The sequence below is a fragment of the Ooceraea biroi genome, chromosome 5 (genome assembly GCF_003672135.1).
Source record: "Ooceraea biroi isolate clonal line C1 chromosome 5, Obir_v5.4, whole genome shotgun sequence".
Lineage (NCBI taxonomy): Eukaryota > Metazoa > Arthropoda > Insecta > Hymenoptera > Formicidae > Ooceraea > Ooceraea biroi.
Window position 1 is genome coordinate 6342604 of NC_039510.1, and position 22742 is coordinate 6365345.

The 22742-nt window shown below is 41.5% G+C and overlaps 3 protein-coding genes across 4 annotated transcripts; 1 reads left to right on the forward strand and 2 right to left on the reverse strand.

Annotated features, from left to right (window-relative positions):
* The first annotated feature begins 57 nt into the window (after positions 1-57).
* Positions 58-9600, forward strand: LOC105287515 (DNA polymerase theta). Of its 2 annotated transcripts, XM_011353098.3 has the most exons (21): positions 58-925; positions 1136-1366; positions 1448-1701; positions 1807-1939; positions 2069-2270; positions 2394-2589; positions 2675-2844; positions 3109-3376; positions 3513-3843; positions 3972-4113; positions 4194-4437; positions 4611-4752; positions 4844-6740; positions 6842-7047; positions 7351-7552; positions 7620-7801; positions 7900-8019; positions 8113-8442; positions 8632-8896; positions 8980-9203; positions 9363-9600. In XM_011353098.3, exons 1-21 carry the CDS (start codon positions 311-313, stop codon positions 9498-9500), a joined length of 6492 nt encoding a protein of 2163 aa, XP_011351400.1. In that variant the 5' UTR covers positions 58-310; the 3' UTR covers positions 9501-9600. The 2 variants fall into 2 exon arrangements, with proteins under 2 accessions (XP_011351400.1, XP_026825794.1); XM_026969993.1 differs by lacking the exon at positions 58-925 and having other exon boundaries at positions 1229-1362.
* Positions 9601-10140: 540 nt separating this feature from the next.
* Positions 10141-12738, reverse strand: LOC105287517 (cleavage and polyadenylation specificity factor 73). Its single transcript, XM_011353103.3, has 2 exons — positions 12587-12738; positions 10141-12511 (listed from the first exon to the last, which is right to left on the reverse strand). Exon 2 carries the CDS (start codon positions 12484-12486, stop codon positions 10426-10428), a length of 2061 nt encoding a protein of 686 aa, XP_011351405.1. The 5' UTR covers positions 12487-12511; positions 12587-12738; the 3' UTR covers positions 10141-10425.
* Positions 12739-13276: 538 nt separating this feature from the next.
* LOC105287518 lies at positions 13277-22455 on the reverse strand. The gene is made up of 2 exons (XM_020034334.2): positions 19702-22455; positions 13277-18925 (listed from the first exon to the last, which is right to left on the reverse strand). The coding sequence occupies exons 1-2, from the start codon at positions 22453-22455 to the stop codon at positions 17258-17260; spliced, it is 4422 nt and encodes a 1473-aa protein (XP_019889893.2). The 3' UTR covers positions 13277-17257.
* Positions 22456-22742: the final 287 nt, after the last annotated feature.

Below are 22742 nucleotides of genomic sequence, written 5' to 3' on the forward strand. Positions count from 1 at the left end.
AATCCGTAACGCATGAGACAATTTCCGTTGACTTTTGATGCCAATCGGTTATGAACCGTCGAACGCTCATAAATAGTTGGATATTGCTGAATTTACCCATCGGAAATGACGAAAATCAGTCTTTTCTCGAGATAAAGCATTACCGCAATCAGAGATATCGTATTTATAAATTTATAATAAAAAGAGGCGACATGCAATCATGTTTTCGGAATGCGGGGATTGGTAGCACTCGCTCGCGATGGCTCTCGGAACGATTTAAATCGCCTCGGTGTCAAGTACGCTGAAAGATCCCTTGATACCGGGAAGTAAGATGCAGTCTTTCGGCAATGATACCCTGTTTGCCTGCATAAACGTTGAAAGGAGACACAGGATTTCACAGGAACAAAGCGCAGCCGTCGTACGGGAAGAGAACAGTGACTTGGATAAATATTTCAAACAGAGTCTGTTGTTCTCGGAGTTTGTCGCTGGTGACGACGATGTCGCAGATAAATCAAAACATCCCGCGAGTAGCCCGAAGGAAACGGGAGAGAAGAATGAATCAGATTTTGGAAAGTATTTCGAGGACAGTATTATATTTTCCCGAACGAGCGGCAGAAAGAAAATTTCCTCGGCATCAAGTATCTTGAGACAGAATGGGATGCTGGTATCTCAGAAGAGTTGGAGCTCTTGCAAAGCGAGAAAACGGGACGTTAGTACAAACAATTCGAAGGAGCATTCTTCGAGTATAGGTAATGTCGGAAGAAAACACGATTCTGATGCTCAAGCTGTTCGCAAGAATAAGGTGCAAGATGCTGTGCGTGATGTTGTGGCATCGTTGATTAGCAACATGTACAATAAAGAAGACAATATTATTTTGTCTCCACCACTTTGTACTCAGGATCGATGCAAACTGGCATCATGGGGTTTGCCATCAAATATTCTTCAGGTATTATATTAAAATCTCATTTATGTAATGATGTATAGCGAAAAATATATATTTCTGATTTTATATCAAATCTTTTAGGTTTCAGAGCTAGACACGTACTTGTTATAATTCTTCATCTTTTAGTTTCAACATTGAAATTATATTTTCTGATACATATATGAATACATATTATAGAATTAAGTAATTTTTATTATTATTGCTATTTTCTAGAAATATATTGCTCGTGGACTGGAATGCATGTTTGCGTGGCAAGTGGAGTGTCTGTCGAATCACAAAGTAATGCAAGAGAGGAAGAATCTCGTATATTCCGCGCCTACATCAGCAGGAAAGACTCTCGTTGCTGAAATCCTCTTGATCAAAACCATTTTAGAAAGGAAGAAGAAAGTGATCTTTATTCTACCTTTCGTCTCGGTTGTTAGGGAGAAGATGTATTACTTGCAAGTATGATATATCGGAATTAGATTGCTTTTTGTTTAAGTATCAATGTTTTTTTTTTAAGCAACTGATAAATTTGGCTTTTAGGATTTACTGTCTGACAGTGGTATAAGGGTGGAAGGATTTATGGGAGGAGCAGTACCACCTGGAGGATTTGCCACCACTCACGTTGCAGTGGCCACTATAGAAAAGGCAAATTCTTTGGTGAATCGTCTAATGGAGGAGAACGACCTGAGTAGCTTAGGAGCTGTGATAATAGACGAGCTGCACCTACTCGGTGATCCTAATCGGGGCTATCTTTTGGAATTACTTCTAACGAAATTAAAATATATGACTATTCGGTAAGTTCGACAGTTGCATATAATAACGTGATTCGCGCGATCTTTTTTAAAAAATATATACATTGTATGTAAAATAATTTTATAAATTTCTTTGTAATCTTTCAGCAACAATGACATTAATATACAGTTGATCGGTATGTCTGCCACGTTGCCAAATTTAACTCTATTAGCCAAATGGCTAAACGCGGAATTGTACAAAACCGAATTTCGTCCGATTCCTTTGAATGAATATTGCAAGGTAAGAGAAGTGTACATAAAAATATAAATTATTTATCATATTATTTGACATGGTGAAAATTTTATTGTACTGCGTAACACAGTGCAAATTTCGTTATTACATCATTTAAGAACTAAGTTTTTCTTACAGATAGGAGCAAATATATACGACACCAAATTGAATCTCGTCAGAAAATTAGTGGAATTGTCGGAATTACAAGCGGACGTGGATAACATTTTGCAGCTCTGTATCGAGACAATAAGCGACGGTCATAGTGTATTAATTTTCTGTCCTACAAAGAAGTGGTGCGAGAAACTTGCGGAACAAATCGCCACGGCTTTCTTCAGATTAGGTCCGCTGCGAGATATGCTCGTGTAACGATATACCCGCGTTATGTACAAGCGTAGGGCGTGTAAGAAAAGCGCATTTGAAAGGAGGAATTCCTATCTTTTATATTTGCCTCAATCTTCGGTAGGTTCGAAGAACACAACGCTCGGCGAGATGCTGAAGAAAGAGATCGATTCTACGTTGATCCACGAAACTCTAGAGCAACTAAAGCGCAGTCCCAGCGGTCTGGATAATGCGTTGAAGAACGCGATCTCGTTTGGCACTGCTTTTCATCATGCTGGACTCACGATGGACGAGCGCGATATTATAGAAGGATCCTTTAGGTAACGAACATCCCTTTTTTTTATATCTGATTGACACATGCATCGATTTACGTGTTATCTTAAATTTTACATCGCGTTACTCTAGAACCGGATCCTTGAGAGTCCTCATAGCGACGTCGACTTTGAGCAGCGGAGTAAATCTACCTGCACGAAGAGTGATTATACGATCGCCTCTGTTTGGTGGCAGCTTGTTGAACACTTTAACTTACAAACAAATGATAGGACGTGCTGGTCGTATGGGAAAGGACAGTGCAGGTAAAGTGGAGAAATTTTTATAAAATAAATCGTTTGTAATTAATTGTATGTAAGTAATTGTTTAAAATACATTGTATAATTAATTGAATTAATTTTTCTTTTACGGCATAACGCGCCTCAGAGAGAATTAGCCTTCAGGTATTGCAATCTGCCAATTCGAGGCTTCTTTCTGCTAATATCTAAGTTTTACGAGATAGATTACTGACCTATCGTGAGTCCCTAACCTGGAGGTGAATTAATTTTTATTAATTTCAAATCTTTTAGGAGAGAGCATACTGATCTGCAAGCCGAATGAACGTAACGCAGCTGCGTCATTGCTCTCTGCAAATTTGGACCCGATTGAATCCTGCCTGTGCGATTCCACGTTGTTAATAAGAGCGCTCCTGGAGGCAGTGGCCAGTGAAGTTTTATACACGTCGGAAGATCTAGAACTGTACACCAATTGCACCCTGCTAAGCTTCAACGAACGGTCCGACGTGCGAACTTTTTCTAACGAAGCGATGAAGTTCCTGTTAGATAATGAATTTTTATTGTAAGTAATTGAGAATTCAAAAATTTGTGAAAAAATGATGCGATTTGTTTGGACTCCGAGAAGCTGAAATATTTTGTATTTGACATATAATTCTCTCAAGATTAAAATTAACTTGTACGATCTTGCTACGACGCAGGTTACAGACTACAGAGCGGGAGTCCAGGTGGATAGCAACGTCGCTCGGGAAAGCGTGCCTGGCCGCGTCCGTGCCACCCAGAGAAGGACTGGTCCTGTTTGAAGAACTGCAGAAAGCCAGACGGTGTTTCGTCCTGGACACGGAGCTGCACGTGATATATCTGGTAACTCCGCTCTCCGCTGGTTGCCAGATCGGGACCATCGACTGGATGACGTTCAACGAATTGTGGAGCACCATGTCGGAGAGCGAACGCAGGGTCGGTAAACTCGTTGGAGTAGAGGACCGTTTCGTGATGTCGGCCATTAGAGGGGTCGTTAAATCCGGCAAATCGGTAATCCCTACGTTCCATCCATTACTGAAGCGAGGAATATATCGAACCTATCGCACTTCTAGGCTCGATACATTCGTACCGAATCGCAGCGTTCGCAGGATCTCTAATACGAATATTTTGTATCACAGTTAAATATACATAAGAGATTCTACAGTGCGTTGGCGCTGCACGATTTGGTCAACGAAGTGCCGCTGAATGCGGTTTGCAAAAAATACGGCTGCTGCCGCGGCGTACTGCAGACGTTGCAGCAGTCCGCTGCCACGTATGCGGGTAAATTGAGTAATAAATAATGAATTTGCATTATCGAATGAATGTTTTATAACGGGAATCAACGCCTTGTCTTTACACAGGTATGGTTACGCAGTTCTGCAAACAGTTACGCTGGGACTGCATGGAGCTGTTGGTGAGTCAGTTCCAAACGAGATTGCAGTTTGGTGTCTGCAGGGAATTACTGGATTTGCTACGTCTTCCGATGTTGAACGGTTTGCGAGCGAGGAGCCTGTACAAACAAGGAATAACGTGCGTGGCAGACTTGGCCGTTGCTAATGAGCTTAACGTCGAGCGCGCGCTTTACAATGCTCTTCCTTTTGAAAGGTATTTGAATTGTCGTTTCTCTCTCTTTTTGGTTCATATTAAGTCTCATCTTAAGATTATATGTAATATCATATCTAGATTTATGGTTGCATTTAATGCCAAATTGAAAAAATATGAACGGGAATTTATATTGTTATATTATTATATCTAAATACTTGCTATGTATATTTTAGCGAAAAAGAGTACGAAGGGGAATACGCACTTGAAACTGAAAAAAGGAATAAGATGAGAACTGTGTTCGTCACTGGAAGAGATGGTCTCACGCCCCAACAAGCCGCAATTTTATTAGTGCAGGAGGCACGCATGTTAGTTCAAGTACGTAACTCTCATTTTTTAAAAGCCGTTATAAATAAAATGTATTTATTATATTTTAACATAATAAACCATGTACCCCGATTATTTGCAGAAAGAGTTAGGACTCGAACTACCTTGGGAGCAAACTGAGCGGTCTCTGGAGGTAAATACGTATTCAGGAAACATTGAAAACACGTGCAATACAAGAAACCAAAGTCAGGCGGATCTTGATGTAAACAGTTCAAGATCAACGGAATCGAAAATATCCATCACGACAAACGTGATGCACGAAAAAGCAACAAGTAACAAAACTCGAAAGGATAATGATTCAAAACGCGATGTACATGCGGGAACTAGCAAAACCGATGTGTCAGCTAAGAAGAAAACGACAGAATCAAACGATCAGTACTTAAATAAAGCTATTTTACCAAAAAAAAATGATAGAGAATCGCCCATACTTTTCGACGTAAGCATTCCCGATATAACAACAGCGAATGATAAACGATTAAATATTTCTAAGGAAAAGGGAAGTTCCTGCGAAATTAGCAATAATGCTACGATAAAGAGAAGCGCCAAAGATTTAGATAAATTAAATTCGAATGTTGATGTGTCCACCAAAAAGCTAAAAATTTCTATGAATGAAACTAGCAATAACCATGAGACTCAAATGAATAAAAATATGAACGTACAGATTATAGACGAAGATGTCAGATCGTCATATTCGAGGAGTCCCAGTCTATTTGACGACAGTCTGAATCTTGATACCCAGTTGTGCAACATTCTTGAGCAAAATGTCACGCATTTGTCGGAAGCGGAAGATTCTAAGGTACTCACAAGCAAAGTAGACGTCACGGTTACGTCGCAGGAAAAATCTGCAAGTCCAAGCTTCGAGAATGCGCAACCGTGCGGAGAAAATAACGCGGCAAAACTACCCGCAATGCATTCGCAACTGAAAAACAGCGTACTGTCGTGGGATGACGATTCGTGGAATGATTCCGTACGATTGTTTAAGAAGGTGGTTCAAGATGATGATCAAGATATCAAGAAGGAAATATCTAAATTCGAAGTTAAGAACGTCATAAGCGCGAAGAATACGAAAACCGGTGCGCAGGACAGCGAAGAAAGTGTATCACACAAAACGGATGTCAAAAAACGCGCTGCTACAGTTAGGAATAAAGCGCCGCGGAAGTCGAAATTACTGAAATTAGCAACAGCCGATTCACCGGTGACGAGTGTGATTGTCTTCAATAACGAACGAAAAATGTCCACGGATTCGAACAGATCCGATTCGGACGACTTCGTCGTCGGTTCGCAACACTTCGACTCTCCGTTTAGTGACAGCAAGAATCAAACGAGAACGAAGTTGGAGAAAATACGTAAAATGCGTTCTCAGAAACTCGTGGAGGACAAGATGACGGGAAAAAATCATTGTTTGGACTCTCCTATCAGAGAACCGTCGAGAGAAGACATCGCGAGAGATAAAACGAGGCAGAGAACGATGCCGAAGTTGAAGGAAATTCTGACACGAAATTTATTATTCGCGAATTGCAGCACGGATGATATTGTATGCAGTTCCGACGGCGAATCGGCCAGTCACTCGACGAGATCCAAGACTAATAAGCAGTACGAGGCGCGGACAAACACTCCGAGTAAAAATGTAAAATCGAAGGTGGAGATCACACCGCAATCGAGTAGAAAAGATTCGTTAAACGAGACGACAGACTGGAATATGTTGAATATCGTGAAAGTTTCGAGCAATAGGGCGACCTTTAATTTGTTTAAACGCGAGGTATTAAAGAAACAAGATATCGCGTTGGCTTTACATTGCGAAACGTACGTGGATAACACGAACAACATAGGCTCGAAGATTTCTACCACCAACGCGGAGATAAAACGAAAACTCAGAAGATCTGAAAATTACACGTACGAAAACAAAGAGATTCGCGGCATTGCGATATCTTGGGAGAGCAATATCGCGTATTACATGTCGTTCAGTAATTCGCAGCAAGGTGAGGCGACTCTAACGAAATTAATACTTCCTAATAATCGTAAATCTATTTCTTTCTCTTGTAGATTAATGATTAATATAAGTTATAATTATTTCACGCAGAATCAAAAGTCTCTGGAAAGGAACAAATGGCTCTGTTGAAAGAGCTATTTTCCGATACAAATTTGTACTTGAGATGTTTTGTGGCAAAGGACGTGTTTAAACTTTTATATCATTGCTGCGGAATTTCTGCCAAATGCAAATTTCTTGATCCAATCGTTGCACATTGGTTGTATACTAACGGCTGCGAGAGAAACTTTAGTGATATGGTGAGATTCAAAAACGCAAAATAATTTTGGAAAGAATGATAATATGATATTAAGTAGTAGCACAAATGTTAATTTCTTTAAAAAATGTTAATTTGCAATGAATAATTTTCTTCTTGGATAGTAAATATATATGTTTACGTTAAAGTTTAGAACATTAAAGAATTTTTCTTGATTTTCAGTATTTCCTAATTTATTATATTAAAGAAATTTATTTTAATGATATTAATAATTAATTTTGTACTATTATAATTTATTATTAATAAATTAATATTATAATTTTTAAGTCTTATATCGTGCTTTTAGGTACTGCAATATTTTCCCCAAGGAAATTCCATAATTAAGCGTATAAATTCTTGTTGCCATTTGGGCCCTGGAATGGATTCACGAAGTTCATTACCAGGCGAATTTAGATCAGCTGCGGAAGCCGTGCTTACATGGCACATGGTCGATAGTATTATGAATAAATTGAACGAGCTTAATCCTGTATTAATTCATACATTTAGAGGTAATATAGATTTCAGATGAATACTTCTGATGTACATAAATCAACGTTTTAATGTGTTAATTTTCAGAAGTAGAAATGGGAACCGTAACAATTCTAGCTTGTATGGAATTATCAGGTATCGGCGTGGATACAAAATCGTTACAGGAATTGTTATCGGTTATCTCAAATAAAATGCAATCTTTAGAAACGAAGGCTTACAATCTGGCAGGTAGAAAATTTAATTTCTCATCGTCTAAGGATGTTGGTCAGGTTTGTAAAGTTGAAACTTTATATTACGCCATGTAATATCGTTTTAATAACTAATTTATATATATATATATATATATATATATATATATCAATACTAGGTACTAGGACTGTACAAAGATAAAAAGGTCAGTACAAGCAAAACCGTCTTGGAAAAATGTGATAATCCGATATCGAGCCTCGTGATTTCATGGCGGAAATTGAGTGCAACGAAAACGAAAGTAATTATACGACGCAAAAGAAACTTTAATATCACGAAGCTGATAAAAAAAAATCAAATTTTGTCCACGGTACATCATATTTCTTGCTTGCAGATGATCTATCCGTTACTAAAATCGGCACAAGAAGAGCCTCGTATTCGCGGTAACTGTATCACTTGTACGGTAACAGGACGAGTCTCGATGCACGAACCAAATTTACAAAACGTTCCGAAGGATTTCAGTTTTGACAATTTAGTCGTGAGCGTAAGAAGAATGTTCGTACCAGCGCTGGGTAATATAATGCTGTCCGCGGACTATTGTCAACTCGAGTTACGGCTGTTGACTCACTTTTCACTTGATTCGGTATTATGCGAGATCATGAAGCGGCCGGGTGACATATTTAAAAGTATCGCTGCCAAGTGGAACAACGTAACAGAGGAAAAGGTATTTATCAAGACGAGCCACATGATGTATGACGTATATAGTGTATAAGGAAAATCTGTACGTGTACACTAGATTATTATACATGTAACATTTATAATTGCTATTTTTATATTATCTTAAACTTTTTTTATCATTTATTCTTAATTTATTCCTTATGCTTTACCTATGTTTTCGTGCTTTAAATGTCAGGTGACCGCCGAGATGCGTCAGCGCACCAAGCAGTTGTGCTACGGTATGATTTACGGTATGGGGGTGAAATCACTGGCCGAGAGTCTCTGTATCGGCGAATCCGAAGCTCAGGAGTTCCTAGAGACCTTTATGGGCACGTATCCTGGTATATATAAGTGGCTGAACGACGTTTTAGAAGACGCGCATCGCAACGGGTACGTGACGACGTTACTCGGGAGGCGCAGACAGCTGCCGGATCTAAAGAGTACAAAATCGTCTGTAAGAGGTGAGTTGATCGTCGCCGCAGTATCATCAGTCGCTTTACATTAAACAGGCAAGTTGACAAGTTGCATGTCCATTGAACTTCAGCGGCAGCAGAACGACAAGCTGTGAACACGAAAGTGCAAGGCTCCGCAGCGGACGTAGTTAAGTCAGCTATGATAAGTATAGAGCAGAAGATACGATGCGGTTTTCCAGACTCGGCGATGATATTTCCCGAGGTGCATGCTACTCGCAAATTAAGAAGCAATCGAGAGGGGACTCAAAGGGGAGGTTACCTAGTCTTACAATTACACGATGAACTGCTATACGAAGTGAGCACTACGTATCAAGATTTTATCATTTTGTTATTTTCGTTCATTGAAGCTTTTCAAGTTTCTAGCTGGTTTTATATAATAAGATATATATTTACGATATCATGTAAATATGTAAGATGGTGTACAAGTACAGGAATATCTCAATACTTATTTTAGGTAAATTTAGCAGATCTGAAAGAAGTTGCCGCAATAATCAAAGAATCAATGGAAAATGTATGTCAACTTACTGTGCCATTACCAGTAGAAGTCAAAGTTGGACCTACATGGGGCAGTTTAACCGAGTATGAATTTTAACAAAGAGCCTGATCGTAGCGTTATTATTCTCAAGTCAATATTTTAATTTTTATTTATGATTATATATTTAATTGCGTGAAATATTTATAAGCAAATCATGAACATTTTACAAGCAAATATTTTACACGTTTATCCTTTATATTTATAAATATCGTAAACATCTTTGAAATTGTTTAATGTTATTCACGAAATTTTTCCAAAAAGATTTAGGATCAATTATACAAATTGTAAATAGTTATAGAATGAAATCAAATATTTTTCGATAAAAACACTAATTATTTGGATATTAATTTTAACTTTGAATATTTTTCCATTTATTTGTTTGTTACTTATATATATGTGCCAGGATCATGTTAGAGTATATATTTTAAACTAGAAGAATATTTTCTCTGTTTATCTATTTCCAGAAATTGTAAATATTTTTCAGTTTTTACTTTAATTTCTACAATCGTTTTATGCATTATGATTGAAAATCAGGATTTAATAGGAAAATTCTGTACATACAAATATATAATATAATAGTTAATAGTGATATAATAATTAATATATAATGAAATATCTTCTAATAATATATATGTTTGTATTTTTTTATTAAAAAAATAAAAATTATAAAGTCTTCAATAAAATATTTACAGATATATTTTTCTTTTTTTCCTTTGTATCAAAAATTTTTTTACATTAAGTACTTTATTTAACAAACTAAAACCTTACGTAAAAAAGAGAATTGAAAATTGTTTTGAAAAAAATGACTATGTTGAATACATTTGATTTAATACACATGATAATCGCACAATTTAAATGGCACAAATTACAAAAACCGCAATTATTATGAACAATAAATACGTATATTTTTGACAGTATAAACTAATTCTTATTAGAATAACAATACTTATATTTGCAAGATATTGTCCGTTGTCCCTTATCACTATATTACATCGCAAGGAGGTGCCAACGATTGATGCAACTTCGTCACTGCTGTTTGCACTACTTGCTGTAAGGTCTCGTCATCTTTGCTGGTCACCTCCAGGTTCAGCAGGTCTATGTGCGCCTTTTTACCGTCAACCGTAACGTAAAGTTTTTCGCCCTTGAATATCTTGGGCACGGAATCCTCGCCGAACATTTCTTGCAACATCTCGATGAGGCACTCCTTGAAGTGCATCCGATCCATCTTTGTAGGCGCGGGCAACATCTTTGGCGACTGGTCCATCAATTCGGCTTGTAGTATTGCCGTCAGGACTGAGTCGGCGTACATGTCGTTTACCGGCGTGGCGACCCACTCCATCGTGACGATTTTGCCGTCGATCGTCACATCGACGTTCTTGAACACTCTTAGCTTCTTGTCGTCTATCACGTCCAAGCTGCCGGCTATTTGCGTCAACAGGTGTTTCAGTACGGGCAACGACGCGGAGAAGTACACGCTCTGTCGCTGTATGACCTGGCTCATGCTCATGTCCGTGTACTTGGACAGGTCGCAGGGTGCCAGCATGTGGTAGTTGAAATTTCTCTTCACCAATACACCCGACAGCTTCTGCCCCGGTTTCGGAGTCTCCATCGCTAGAGTGCCCATTACCTTCGCAGTCTTCTCGCCCCTGAAGTACAGCTCCACCGCGACCGTGTTCCGCGGATTATGTATCTCCATGGTGGTGCTGGGATCATCCTCGTATTCTCGTTGCAATGCCGCCTTCAGTCGACCCATCTCGTTCTGCTCGCCATGCACCAGCACTACGTGCGGTGGTTTCAGGGTACGTATAAATTCTGACGTCTGCTGATAGTCGGTGTGTGCAGAGAACGATATGTAATCGACAGACATCTTCAGCGGCAGCTTTTGTCCGGACATAGTGGTGATCTCCTCCGGCTCCGACAGTATAGTCTTCGCCAGGGTGCCCTCCACGCAATAACCAGCTATTATCACGCCGTTCTTCGCGTCCGTACACCAGGATTCGAAAAGCTCACGCGACAGGCCGCTCTGCATCATGCCGGGCGACGCCATCACCACGCATGGTCCGATATCCTCGAAGTGATCTATGCCCTTCAGATTCGATATGTGCTTAAAGACGAATGGATTGTTTATGGCGATCTGCCGTCTGATCTTGTCGTTCATCGCGTTCACGTATGTCTGATAAACAGCCATGCATTTCTTTGCCAACGATGAAGCATAATAAATAGGGATCTCGTGCAATTCTGTGTGCTGGCTCCAGTACTCGTCCAGAATGAGCAGCAACTCTTGTGCCCTTCCTAACGCAAATACCGGTATCAGACACCTGCCGCCCCTGTTCACGATTTCGTGCACAAGATTCGTGAATCGGCTCTCGCGGTCCTCCCGCTTCTCATGGATGTGTGTACCATAGGTAGACTCGGTGATCAGCACGTCTGGATGTACATTTGGAATCTCAGCAGCCATTAAATGCCGATCTTCCTGTCGACTGAAGTCGCCCGTGTAGAGGATCTTCACTCCTGCAATCTCAATCATGAACATAGCTGCGCCGAGCACGTGGCCCGCATTGTACGCCCAAAATTTGATCCCGAACACGTCCTTCTCCTCGTGAAAGTTGATCGTCTCTATCTTGTCCATGCTGGTCTCCAAATCAGACTCCGTGTACAACATCTGCTCAGTGGCGATGTTGCTCACTTTGATGTAGTCAGACAACAGCCAGCGGTAGATCGCCTTCGTAGCGTGTGTCATAAAGCAGCGACCCTTGAAACTGGTTTTCTGCAGGAACCAGGGCAGCGCTCCGCAGTGATCCAAGTGAAAGTGAGAGATCAACAACAAGTCAATCTCATCAGCCTCAATGAGATCAACGAAGGGAAGTGCGTCCATTCCCGATAGACCAGGATGTATGCCGCAATCCAACATTATCTTTTTGCCTTTGAACTCCAACATAATACATGATCGTCCAACCTCCTGACCTGCACCGAGCGGACGAATGGATAACAGATCGCTCTCCTCGGCCGGCACTTGTGTATCGCTTTTCTTTTTCGTCGCCATTCCGTCAGAACATAATCAGTCCTTTCTAAAAAATTATACAATAATAATAGTGTGATGTAAATAATTTAAAAAACTAATTTTAATTATGAAAGCTACTTACTCCATATAATAACCTAATCTTAGCAAAAGAAACATTAAGCGATAATATTTTAGGTTATGTATAAAGATATGATATATTCAAAATGTACACATGCATCTACGCGTGTTGGTTGATCGCTTGACTAGTGTTGATTCCGGCCGTCGCGTTCCCGAAGACTAGGGAATTTGTGAAACTTTCCTTAAAAGTGATGAAGACTTCCTATCCTCCTATCGTTCAAATTTCTATGATCGATTATCTCAAAACTTTGAAAAGATTTCAGGATCAGTTATAATGAGTTATAATGCTAATATCAATCAATATGGATCAGTAACGCATCAAGATTTTATTTAAATGTCATCCCTTTAAGAAAGATTAAAAAGGAACTAACAGCAATTTATACTACGAAATTATTTTTATATTTCTATAATTAATAATAGCCCCATAATTTAATTGGTATATTTAAGAAAAAAAAGGTTATAAAATGGGATCACAAGAACATCATAACAAATGTTGTAACATGAAAGCAAGTTTGTTCCATTAAGTTCTAATGATAGTTTATTATTAAGTATAGCGTATAAATTGGAAAGAATTTTGCAAAATCTCTTTATAAAAATTCTATGATCTCGATATTAATTGGCAATTTATTTGACGTTACAAACATGGGTTACTGGTATACGAACAAAAATGAGAAAATGAACTTATTTAAAAACGTACCTCAATACATAAAATTTTATTAAGGTGTACATATGTTGATTTATTGTTTTTTTTTCTTTTTAATGATAATATTACCCTATCTTTATCTGCTTATAACGTAGATCAAGTATATATATATATTCATTCATGATACTTAATTGTGTCAAATCAATTCATTGGCCCTATTATAAAATAGAACTAATGTACATATTTACATTATTTACAACAGCACTCGGTTACGAATACGTATGTCGTTTTAACTAAACAATTGCACATTTGGACGTCGATGTTGGTTACAGGTGGGTTCCGCAAGCTACCTGGAATTTCCATCACATATCATCAAATCCTCTTCACTGGGTTGTCTGAGAAGTTCGAGTTTGCTTGACGGTATGCCGGATTTTATGGATGCAAAAATCATTACGATTTACACAGAATCAATCAAACTACATACATCAATAAAAACATCAATCACAGAAATATCGTCAATACATTCCGCGTGCACATTGTAGAATCAAAAGGAAGATAATTTAGCCCTTTGCGCTTGAATATCGTCGAGGGACGGGAGTACCAGATGAGAGGGTAGCAGTAGACACGCCGAAAGAGAATTCTGCGAAACGTGCAAGTGACACTTTAGGGATAGATTTCGGCTTGCTGTGAACACGACATCGATATTCTCTATCTACTTAATGATTCGCGTATTTACACACATCACTCGGCAGACGCTCTCCTCGTTTTATCACGTCACACTCGCACTTGTTTTCAACGTGTGATTGTTCTTATCGGTGCACAGTCTATGGCTGTGTTCGGGGAGCTCACTATCAGCGCTAAAACTCTATAGTCATGTCACGTATACTATAGATTTTCAGCGCTACTAGCGCTGATAGCGTCTCCCCGAACGCACCCTATATCTTCTAGAGCTAGCGAGATACCTTCTGTGCACAAAATTTAATACCTCTCACAACTTTTTTTTTCTATAGTGTATGTATAATTTTTTCCCTCGATTATTTATATACTCTTCCTATCTTAATCGTCAACAAGTTGTAATCTTAGCTGAGCAGTGAGAATTTTACGAGTTCAACGATTTTAAGGATAACAAAAGTAAAAATGCACGTTTCCTCTACTACGAGATATCTAATAATGTCGGACGATGTACGTTTCGAGCACAAAGGGTTAATATCTTCTAGGCAAATTTCATGTAGTCGTGTGTAGCGCGATTTTCACAAACTGTGTCACATTTAACATCCTTAAAAAATTCTCGTAGAATTGTTGCCAAATTATTCATCGAACGGACTCTCTCTTCCAAGTTTGTGCTTTTTATTACATTTACTAGCTAGCTTCTCATTGGTCGCCAGTCCTAAAATTCATAATTGGTACTCGTTTTTTAGCACGCAATTTGTTTCACACAAGCTCAACCAAACGATCGCACGATAACAAGTACGGTATTTCAGACAGCTTTATATCCTCTATTCGATATTGCTTCCCTTACAGCAAAACAACAAAAAGCTCGACGATAATATCTTACAATTAACTCATTGGGCATTTCCGCTTTTCGCACTAACGAGTTACACGTACATTTACCTAAGTTAACAATGTCATCTGTATTACAAGACATTCGTCTGATTGTTTGTTGCAAGCGGCATATGACTTGGTACATGTGACATGTTTATGCTTGAGAAATACAGTGAGTATCAGAAGGTAGTAAATCCATTATCGATTTGTATCTTACAATAAAGGGATCCAGTTTTATAAATAATCAATGTATATTCTACATAAAACATCTCCAAAACAATTATTCAAAAGATTATTCTATGTGTGATATAGAAGAAATATTTTTTTTATAATTCCTTGATTTTTTATTTGTATTTTTGATGAGAAGACAGAGAGAGTCTTGGATCCTTGATTTCTTTGTAAAAGAAAAGATGATTGGATTTACATCCTTTTGTTTCTCTTCCAGAAGTAATGACATACAGCGTATCACATCACGCGAACGGAAGCGCCGATATTAGACTAAAACAGGTAAATGTGCAACTATTTTGATTTATATTAGAGAGCAATATGCGAAGAACCAACACCGATCAGTCTTGGAATTATAGTAACCAATAAAATACGGCCTTATATGCATTGCAAAATATATAAATATAGAAGAATAACAACTAAGATCCGTAACTATTATGTGATAGTCGATAATGATATTAATTTGTAGGCCCTTGCGTTTAAAATTGAACGCAATTCGATAGGAGCCGTCCCATTACCTATGTTGAGTCTACGTTGGGCGAACGACGCCCAACACACTAGACTTGCACGCACCTCCCACGTAAAACAGATGTCAAATAAATTTCTTTACAACCTCACATCGAAACACATAAAAGTGCTCCGCGCATACCTCTTTAAGTATTTTTTATTGAAGATTAATTACCTTTATAATTAATTATACTATTAGTTGGCAAACGTGTTCCTTCATTGCGCAGCCTTTCCACCGCAGGAATTACTGGAGAGTCTTTGTGACATAGATTATAATAGATAATCCTCGTTAAAATTTGTCATTATCTTGGATATAATTAAAGTCTCAAGTCACTGGACCTACACAATACGCAAATATTCAAAAAGTAACATGTAACATAATAAAATCCCAACCCCGTACAATCAAGATTTCTTGATAATATAAATATAAACAATTTATTATAGTGCTTAATTCTTAGATACCTACGCCAAATAGATCGTTTAGATATCTCATGTCAACAATTTTCTTCACAATTTCATTCATATATTAGCACATGCACATTTATAATTTGATACCTTAAAAAGGAAGAGATAAAAAGCATAAATATTAATAAATACGAAATTTATTTGAAATATATTTTTGTACTTAATCGTTATAAAAAAAAACAAAAAAGTTTTATATGGAGCTTGTCCGAGCTCTCTCGTCAAACTCAAACGCTTAGGTATCTAAGAATTAAAGTGCTAACTCAAGTAAAACTAAAATCACATTTTAATGCAGTTTAAATGTATAGTTTACACATACGAAATGACGTGTTAAGCAATTTCACGAAAATAAAAATACTTTGCAGTCGTTAACGAGAAAACTAATGATATAACAGCAACTCAATAGGGATTCAATTTAAAAAAAGAAAGAAAACCTTCGATAAGATGAAGTTACTTATCTAGGATTAAACCACACGGATGGCAAAGTTAACGATGCCTTCGAGTTATTCTATATATGGCAATGCTTTAAGTGCTATCATAAGACACTTTCGGATATATAAAAGATTCATATACTTTGTTTTTAGCATAATAATATTAAAAATGTGCGACGCGTATATAACGTAAAAATCTTAACAGTAGACCCAGCGCTTCAGACTCAGCACTCGGATACCGTTACTTAGTTCTGTCATCGTTATTGGCGCATGCACGCGGGTACATGCCACGAATATATTCGCTATATGTCCTCCGAATATCAAGCGTACTCCGATTGAGCGCGACATGGAACATCGACGGCCACTTGCACTATCATTCGTCGATTCAGCGCTAAGGAATCTCTAAATTTTTTCGGAGTTGCAACGTGCATTATAATTAATATTAATCTACAATTTAAAAAAAAGGACAGCACACAAATCACCCTAAGCAGTTACAGCTGTCCTACGTAATTCGGACCGAATCGAGTTAGCGTTCAGCGAAGCAGGGACTGTCACCGTGCCGCGACCGCTATTCGGTGAGCTTACTTTCCGAGCGCGCTGTAGGCACATGAGTGTCTGCAGCGTCGAGAGAGGTGAACTCGGCAAGATCACATGCCGACTTCGAGATATCTGCTCGAGGCAGAAGGAGCGTAGTCCCGGTTCCTCGGATGTCTGCTACGATTCGCTGCGCATTCTACGCGCAGCGCCGCCGAAGAGATGCCGTCGCAGAGAATCGTCCTACTCCATCACGAACCACCGCGACGAAAGCACGTACAACAAACAAACACATAAGTAACAGGTCCTAACGCAAGGCTCTTCTCCTCGTTTAGTTCTCGGTATTTACAGGCTCGCGCGCGTGATGGATCCGCACGTGCTTGTTGTGATTGGACTTGGTGCCGCTGGACTTGCCGCAGATGTGGCACGTGTATGGCCGCGCGCCCGAGTGCACTCGCAAGTGTTCCTTGAGATAGTACGAGCGATGGAAGGTCTTGTTGCACACGTCGCACGTGTACGCCTTGTTCTCCTCGTGCTCCTTCACGTGCCGCAGACAGTTGTACTTGCGTATGAACTGCGCGCCGCAATAGTTGCACGTGTACGGCCGCACGTTACGATGCGAGTTCATGTGGGCGGTGTAATCGCTGTGACGATAGAACGCCGCGCTGCACTGATTGCACTTGAACGGCTTGGTGCTGCGTGCCGCGTGCGTCCACTTGTGCAGCTGCAGGTTCCACTTGGTACTGAACGCCTTGGAGCAGACCTGGCACTCGTACGGCCGCTCGCCGTTGTGCACGCGCATGTGCACCGCCAGCGACGAACGCAAGTAGATGCACTTGCACACGGGGCACTCGACGTTCTCGTTCTCGCGCTGCGCGTCGGGAACGAACCGGCGGTTATGGGCCCGGCGCATGTGGCGCGTCAGGCTGGCCATGTGGATGAAACGCTCGTTGCAGTACGAGCACGCCTTCGGCTTCTCGTCGTGCGTCTCCTTGTGCCAGGCGAGCTTCTTCTTCGTGTGGAACACCTCGCCGCAATGGCATATGTAATCCTTGAGCTTCTTCTTGATGTTGAGGTGATGCCGGTTCTTGTGCTGCGTCAGATTCGAGTACCTGCGGAAGGTCTCGTTGCACAGACTGCACTTCACCGGCGCCTTGCCGGTGTGCCCGTTCGTGTGCTCCTCCAGCTTCTGCTTGGTGAGAAATGCCTTGTCGCACACGGTGCAGGGGAACGGCTTGATGCCCAGGTGCCGCTTCATGTGAAGCTTGAAGTTCTGCTTGCGGTAGAAGTATTTGCCGCACTGAGCGCACTCCAACGGATGTATCTTCAGATGCGAGTTGAACAACACCACCGATGGGAACTCCTCGTCGCATATCTGGCACTTGGCGGTTTCGCGAATGCGTTTATTCACCTCGGCTATGTGCATGCGCCGGTGATGCACCTGCAGGGACTTTTCGCTGTTGAACCGTTGATTGCATATCGAGCAGATCACCTCGATGTTCAGCGGAATCGCCAGGTTCTCGCCGATCTTCTGATCGGCCTCGGCCTTCGTCAGCCCGTCCGATGGCTGCGACGGCGGCTGTAACTGGTGCAGTAACGGTTGCTGATGATGGTATATTTGTTGCAGACCCGGCATAAATATATCATCGAACATGTTAACACGATTATCTAGTAGCTTGATATCCTTCACTTCCGGCTGATCCATGTGGTCTCTGCTGCTGCTAGCCATTGCTTCCTTGTGCATCGTTGTACTATGAACTCTGCGCTCCTTCGGGCAATCAAACACCTCATTACAATGGGAACACTTGAACGTCCGTTTGGTCGGTGTCTTGCGATCCCGATCCAGGAACAAGCTCGATGTGAAGTGCGTGGCTAACGATCTGCTGTCCAATAATGGCCCGCTGATCTCATTATCGGATCCCTCCGATTCCTCCCAGCTCTCACGTGCCAACAGATCGTAAGAGGTAGACATACGTGAAGATTCTTGACCCATGTAGAGCTATGAGAAAAACAGATTGTACAGAAACATATTTTACAGGAAATTATTTTAAGAAGAAAGTATTTTATTAAAGCATAATTTAATTTAAAAAATTATACATAATGAGATGAGTAAATATACATACCATGCAACAATTTTTTATTCTTTTGTTCCAATAGTTTTCTACTATTAATGTAATTAGTAGTGAAAAACTATTAACATGTATGTATAGGTTTCTAGATCTGGTCCTTTTGTATATAGTATATAGTATAGTATTTTTGCGCTTCTAATATTTTTCTACATAAGTTTGTATAAAATGATTATAGTAAGGGATTTTTATATCTGTCAGATTGTTTAGATTTATCACAGTTATCTAGCTGATATAACTTTTTTTGAATGAATTTGCAGTAAATTAATTAACGCATGCACGATATATTATAGAATATGTTATTAATAAAATTTTTAAAAAGAATAAAAAACTTATCAAAGTTTATTTCAGCTTTCGCTAAGAAAGAATAAAAAAACTTATACAATAATGGTTACATAAAAGTAACATTTAAATATGATGTATAAGAACAATAAAACTGATAAAAATCTGCAAACACAGTTACAAGCCAAAATATTGAAATAATATGTTAATTCTTGTGAAGGTAAATGAATTTTGGATTTGCATTTATGAAAGATAATTGCAAATGCTAATTATGATGACTTAATTGTTTTTCATACATTATAAAAACCAAAACAAAAAATATTCGAAAAGAAGTAAAGCTCATATGTACAGATAATATTAAACAAACCTGCCATGCAGACGGCTCTGTACATCCATTGCTTTCTTGTTCCGACAATTCACCTCTGGGTGGCATGGTCTCGTCAGCGCGCATATTAATACTCTTCACCTCTTCGTCGGCACCTATTGCACCCTCGCTACTCGCCATAGATTGCTGGCTAGTCGCACTCACCGCTTTCTGGGACGAGTCACTTATAAATGTACTAGGAACTAATATTTGTAGTCCATCGAACTCGAAGACATTCATCGGTCCAGCATGAGCATCCTCGTTTATATTGAGCAGCTCCGTCGATTGCTTCGACGACTTGGCAGAAGAGTGGTAGCTCTTGGACTCGGCGCTGGTCGTGGGTCTGCTCGACTCGGGCAAATTCAGGAGATTTTGTGTCTTGGTGCTCGTCGTCACGGGACGTGGCTCGACGTGCGTCGAGGCAGATTGCTGCGAGTGAATCACAGGGAATGAACTAATGTGCTCGGTTATCACCGACTGATGATGACCGTGCGACGCGGTAGAGCTACTCGGCTCCTGACTCTTGTCCTGACTTTTGCTTTCACATGCGCTCGCACGCTTTTCTTGCTGTTGTTGTTGATCAGTCTTTATCTCCTCGTCAATGTGGGAACAATCGATCGGATCCTTTTCCATCGAACTATCTATAATATTATTATCTACACCATTACTATCCTCGTCTTGACTTATGCTATCACTGTCCACGTGATGAAACGAACGCACGGATCTGGGTGAGCAGGGTTTGCTGAGATCCTTCCTGACCCTTAGCACAGAGATGCCGCTGATTGCGGACAATGGGGTGTGCGATCTCGTGTTACCGTCCGCGTTGTCGCAGCCGTATCTCGCGAAGGGTGTGTGCGGACTGGGAATCTCTTCAATCTCCATATCTGCTTCATCAAAATTATCTTCCTTATCGGTCTTCTCATCGTCATCCATATCGTCATCGTCATCCTCGTCCTCGTCATCGTCGTCATGCGTGATTGTCGCGTCGTCGAAACCGGCACGATGATGATATGTGCTGAGATTTTCACGCGATCCGAATTCAGATCGTGCGCCATGGCGCAACGTCCTACGACGCTTCTTCCTCGTGACGGGAGACGGCGGTGCTGAAAAGCTGTGCTTGTTGTTCTTGTAGAAATTATGGAGGCTCTTCTCCAGCCGTTTCAACTCGTCGTCCATTTTCGAGCATTCCGTATTGCACAAATAATGACAAGACTTGTCCAATCTTCTCAACTCATCATCCAGATAAGGATACCATGAGTTGTTCTCGGGCTCTTGCATGTCGGGCAGTATATGATCCTTCTCATGGGAACCCGGAATCGTGACGACGGTGTTGTGGATCACGCTCTCCTCTCTGTCTATCGACGGTTTCTCCTTAGCACTCAATTTCTCCGCCTGATTGTTCTGCGCGCTACCTTCCTTCTGCGAAGCGTTAAACTGCATGTCCACGATGGACAAGAAATTCTTCAGCTTCTCCACCGAGTTGAGTTCGGGCTGGGTTGGCTCTTTCGGATCGTCCACCGCCACCAGATCCTGCGACGGCGCGACGTTGCAGTCGACGCTGTTGTGACTCGCGGGTCTCTCATCGCTCGTCTTTTCCGTACCATTTTCGCAAACCATAACTTCGTCAACGTCGCCCGTCATGCCACTCTTCTTACTGGGCAGGGCCACGCTCGCGTAGTCGTCTTCCTGAACCTGTTGCGAGAACTGCTGCGTCTCCGACTGCTCGTACGTGGTGGACTTACACCGCAGGTCTACCGTTGCGATATCGTTCATTAGCTCGTCCTCGTCCTCCATGTCCGGCAACACTCTTTCTACTTTGTCGTCGTCGGGGTTGTTTATGGCGCACGTGATCGTGATGGATCTAGGAATGCCGTTGTACTCGTGCTGCGCGGTGCTCTCGTCGACAGGCGTGGTACCCCGCGTGTCCTGCTGCACTCGATGATCGATCTGTAGCGCGCTATCGTTGCCCTCGTCCCGCCTGACGGACGTGTCCTCGTTTTGCAGCACGGCCGAGACCTGTCCGGTCTCGGGCTCGGTCTCGGGCTCGGCCTCCGACAGGATCTCCGGCAGGATTTGCTTCGGCTCGGGGCTGCTCGGGGAAACGGCCAGGGTGGTCCTGCCGTTGCTCTCGGCAGTCGCCACGTTCACTGCCACCGGTCGAATTCTCGAGGCGCCAGGGATAGCTGTAACTGGTGAGATCATTTGGACGGTGGGTATCTGTTGCTGCTGGTACATACCGTATGGATTATACAGCATCTGCATCATCTGGTTGGCTTGCGGCGCCATCGCGTACTGCGGCGCCGGTATCATCATGGTCCCATTGTTCACAAACTGCTGATAACTGAACGACGTGAACTGCGGCGGCATCATGGGCGGGCACTCGAAGATCGGCCCGATGGGATACGGCGTGTGCGTACTGATGGTCGCGTGATTCTGCGTTACTTGGACCGATGACTGTGACGTTTGAATGGACGCAGGGGCCTGCGGTGCAGCCTGCAGGGGTAGCGACGCTGATATCGCATGCGGTGTCGTTACCGCTGGCAGCGGCACTGGTGCGATGGCTTGTTGCTGTTGCTGCTGCTGCTGTTGCTGCTGCAACGAGGAACCTGCACTGGCCTTGATGAGCGCCTCTATAACCTGTTCCTTGGGATGAGTGTCCAGGTGCTTCTGCAGACTGATGCCCTCGCGCAGATACAGAGTGCAGACGGGACAGGCCACGGCCCCGGCGGGTATCCCCGCGCCTCCGTTCGCCTCCATCGTCGCTTAGGAACGTTGCCCGCGGTCGTTACCCACGCGCCCCTCGCGCACCTCAATCGTGCTCCGGCGCGTCTCGACGCAAGAGCGTGCTACTGCTACAACACGCACGTTGGCACGGCGTTGGATCAACCTCGCGTACGTGGGTATCCCCACGTCGATCGCTGGAAACTCGAAAAACTCCTGGAACCTGGACCGTCACTCACCGTGGTACGCTTCTGTCCTATCCTCTCGTCGCACGCCGCCGTGCACCTCCCTACGATGTACGTAACGAAACGAACGGAACAATC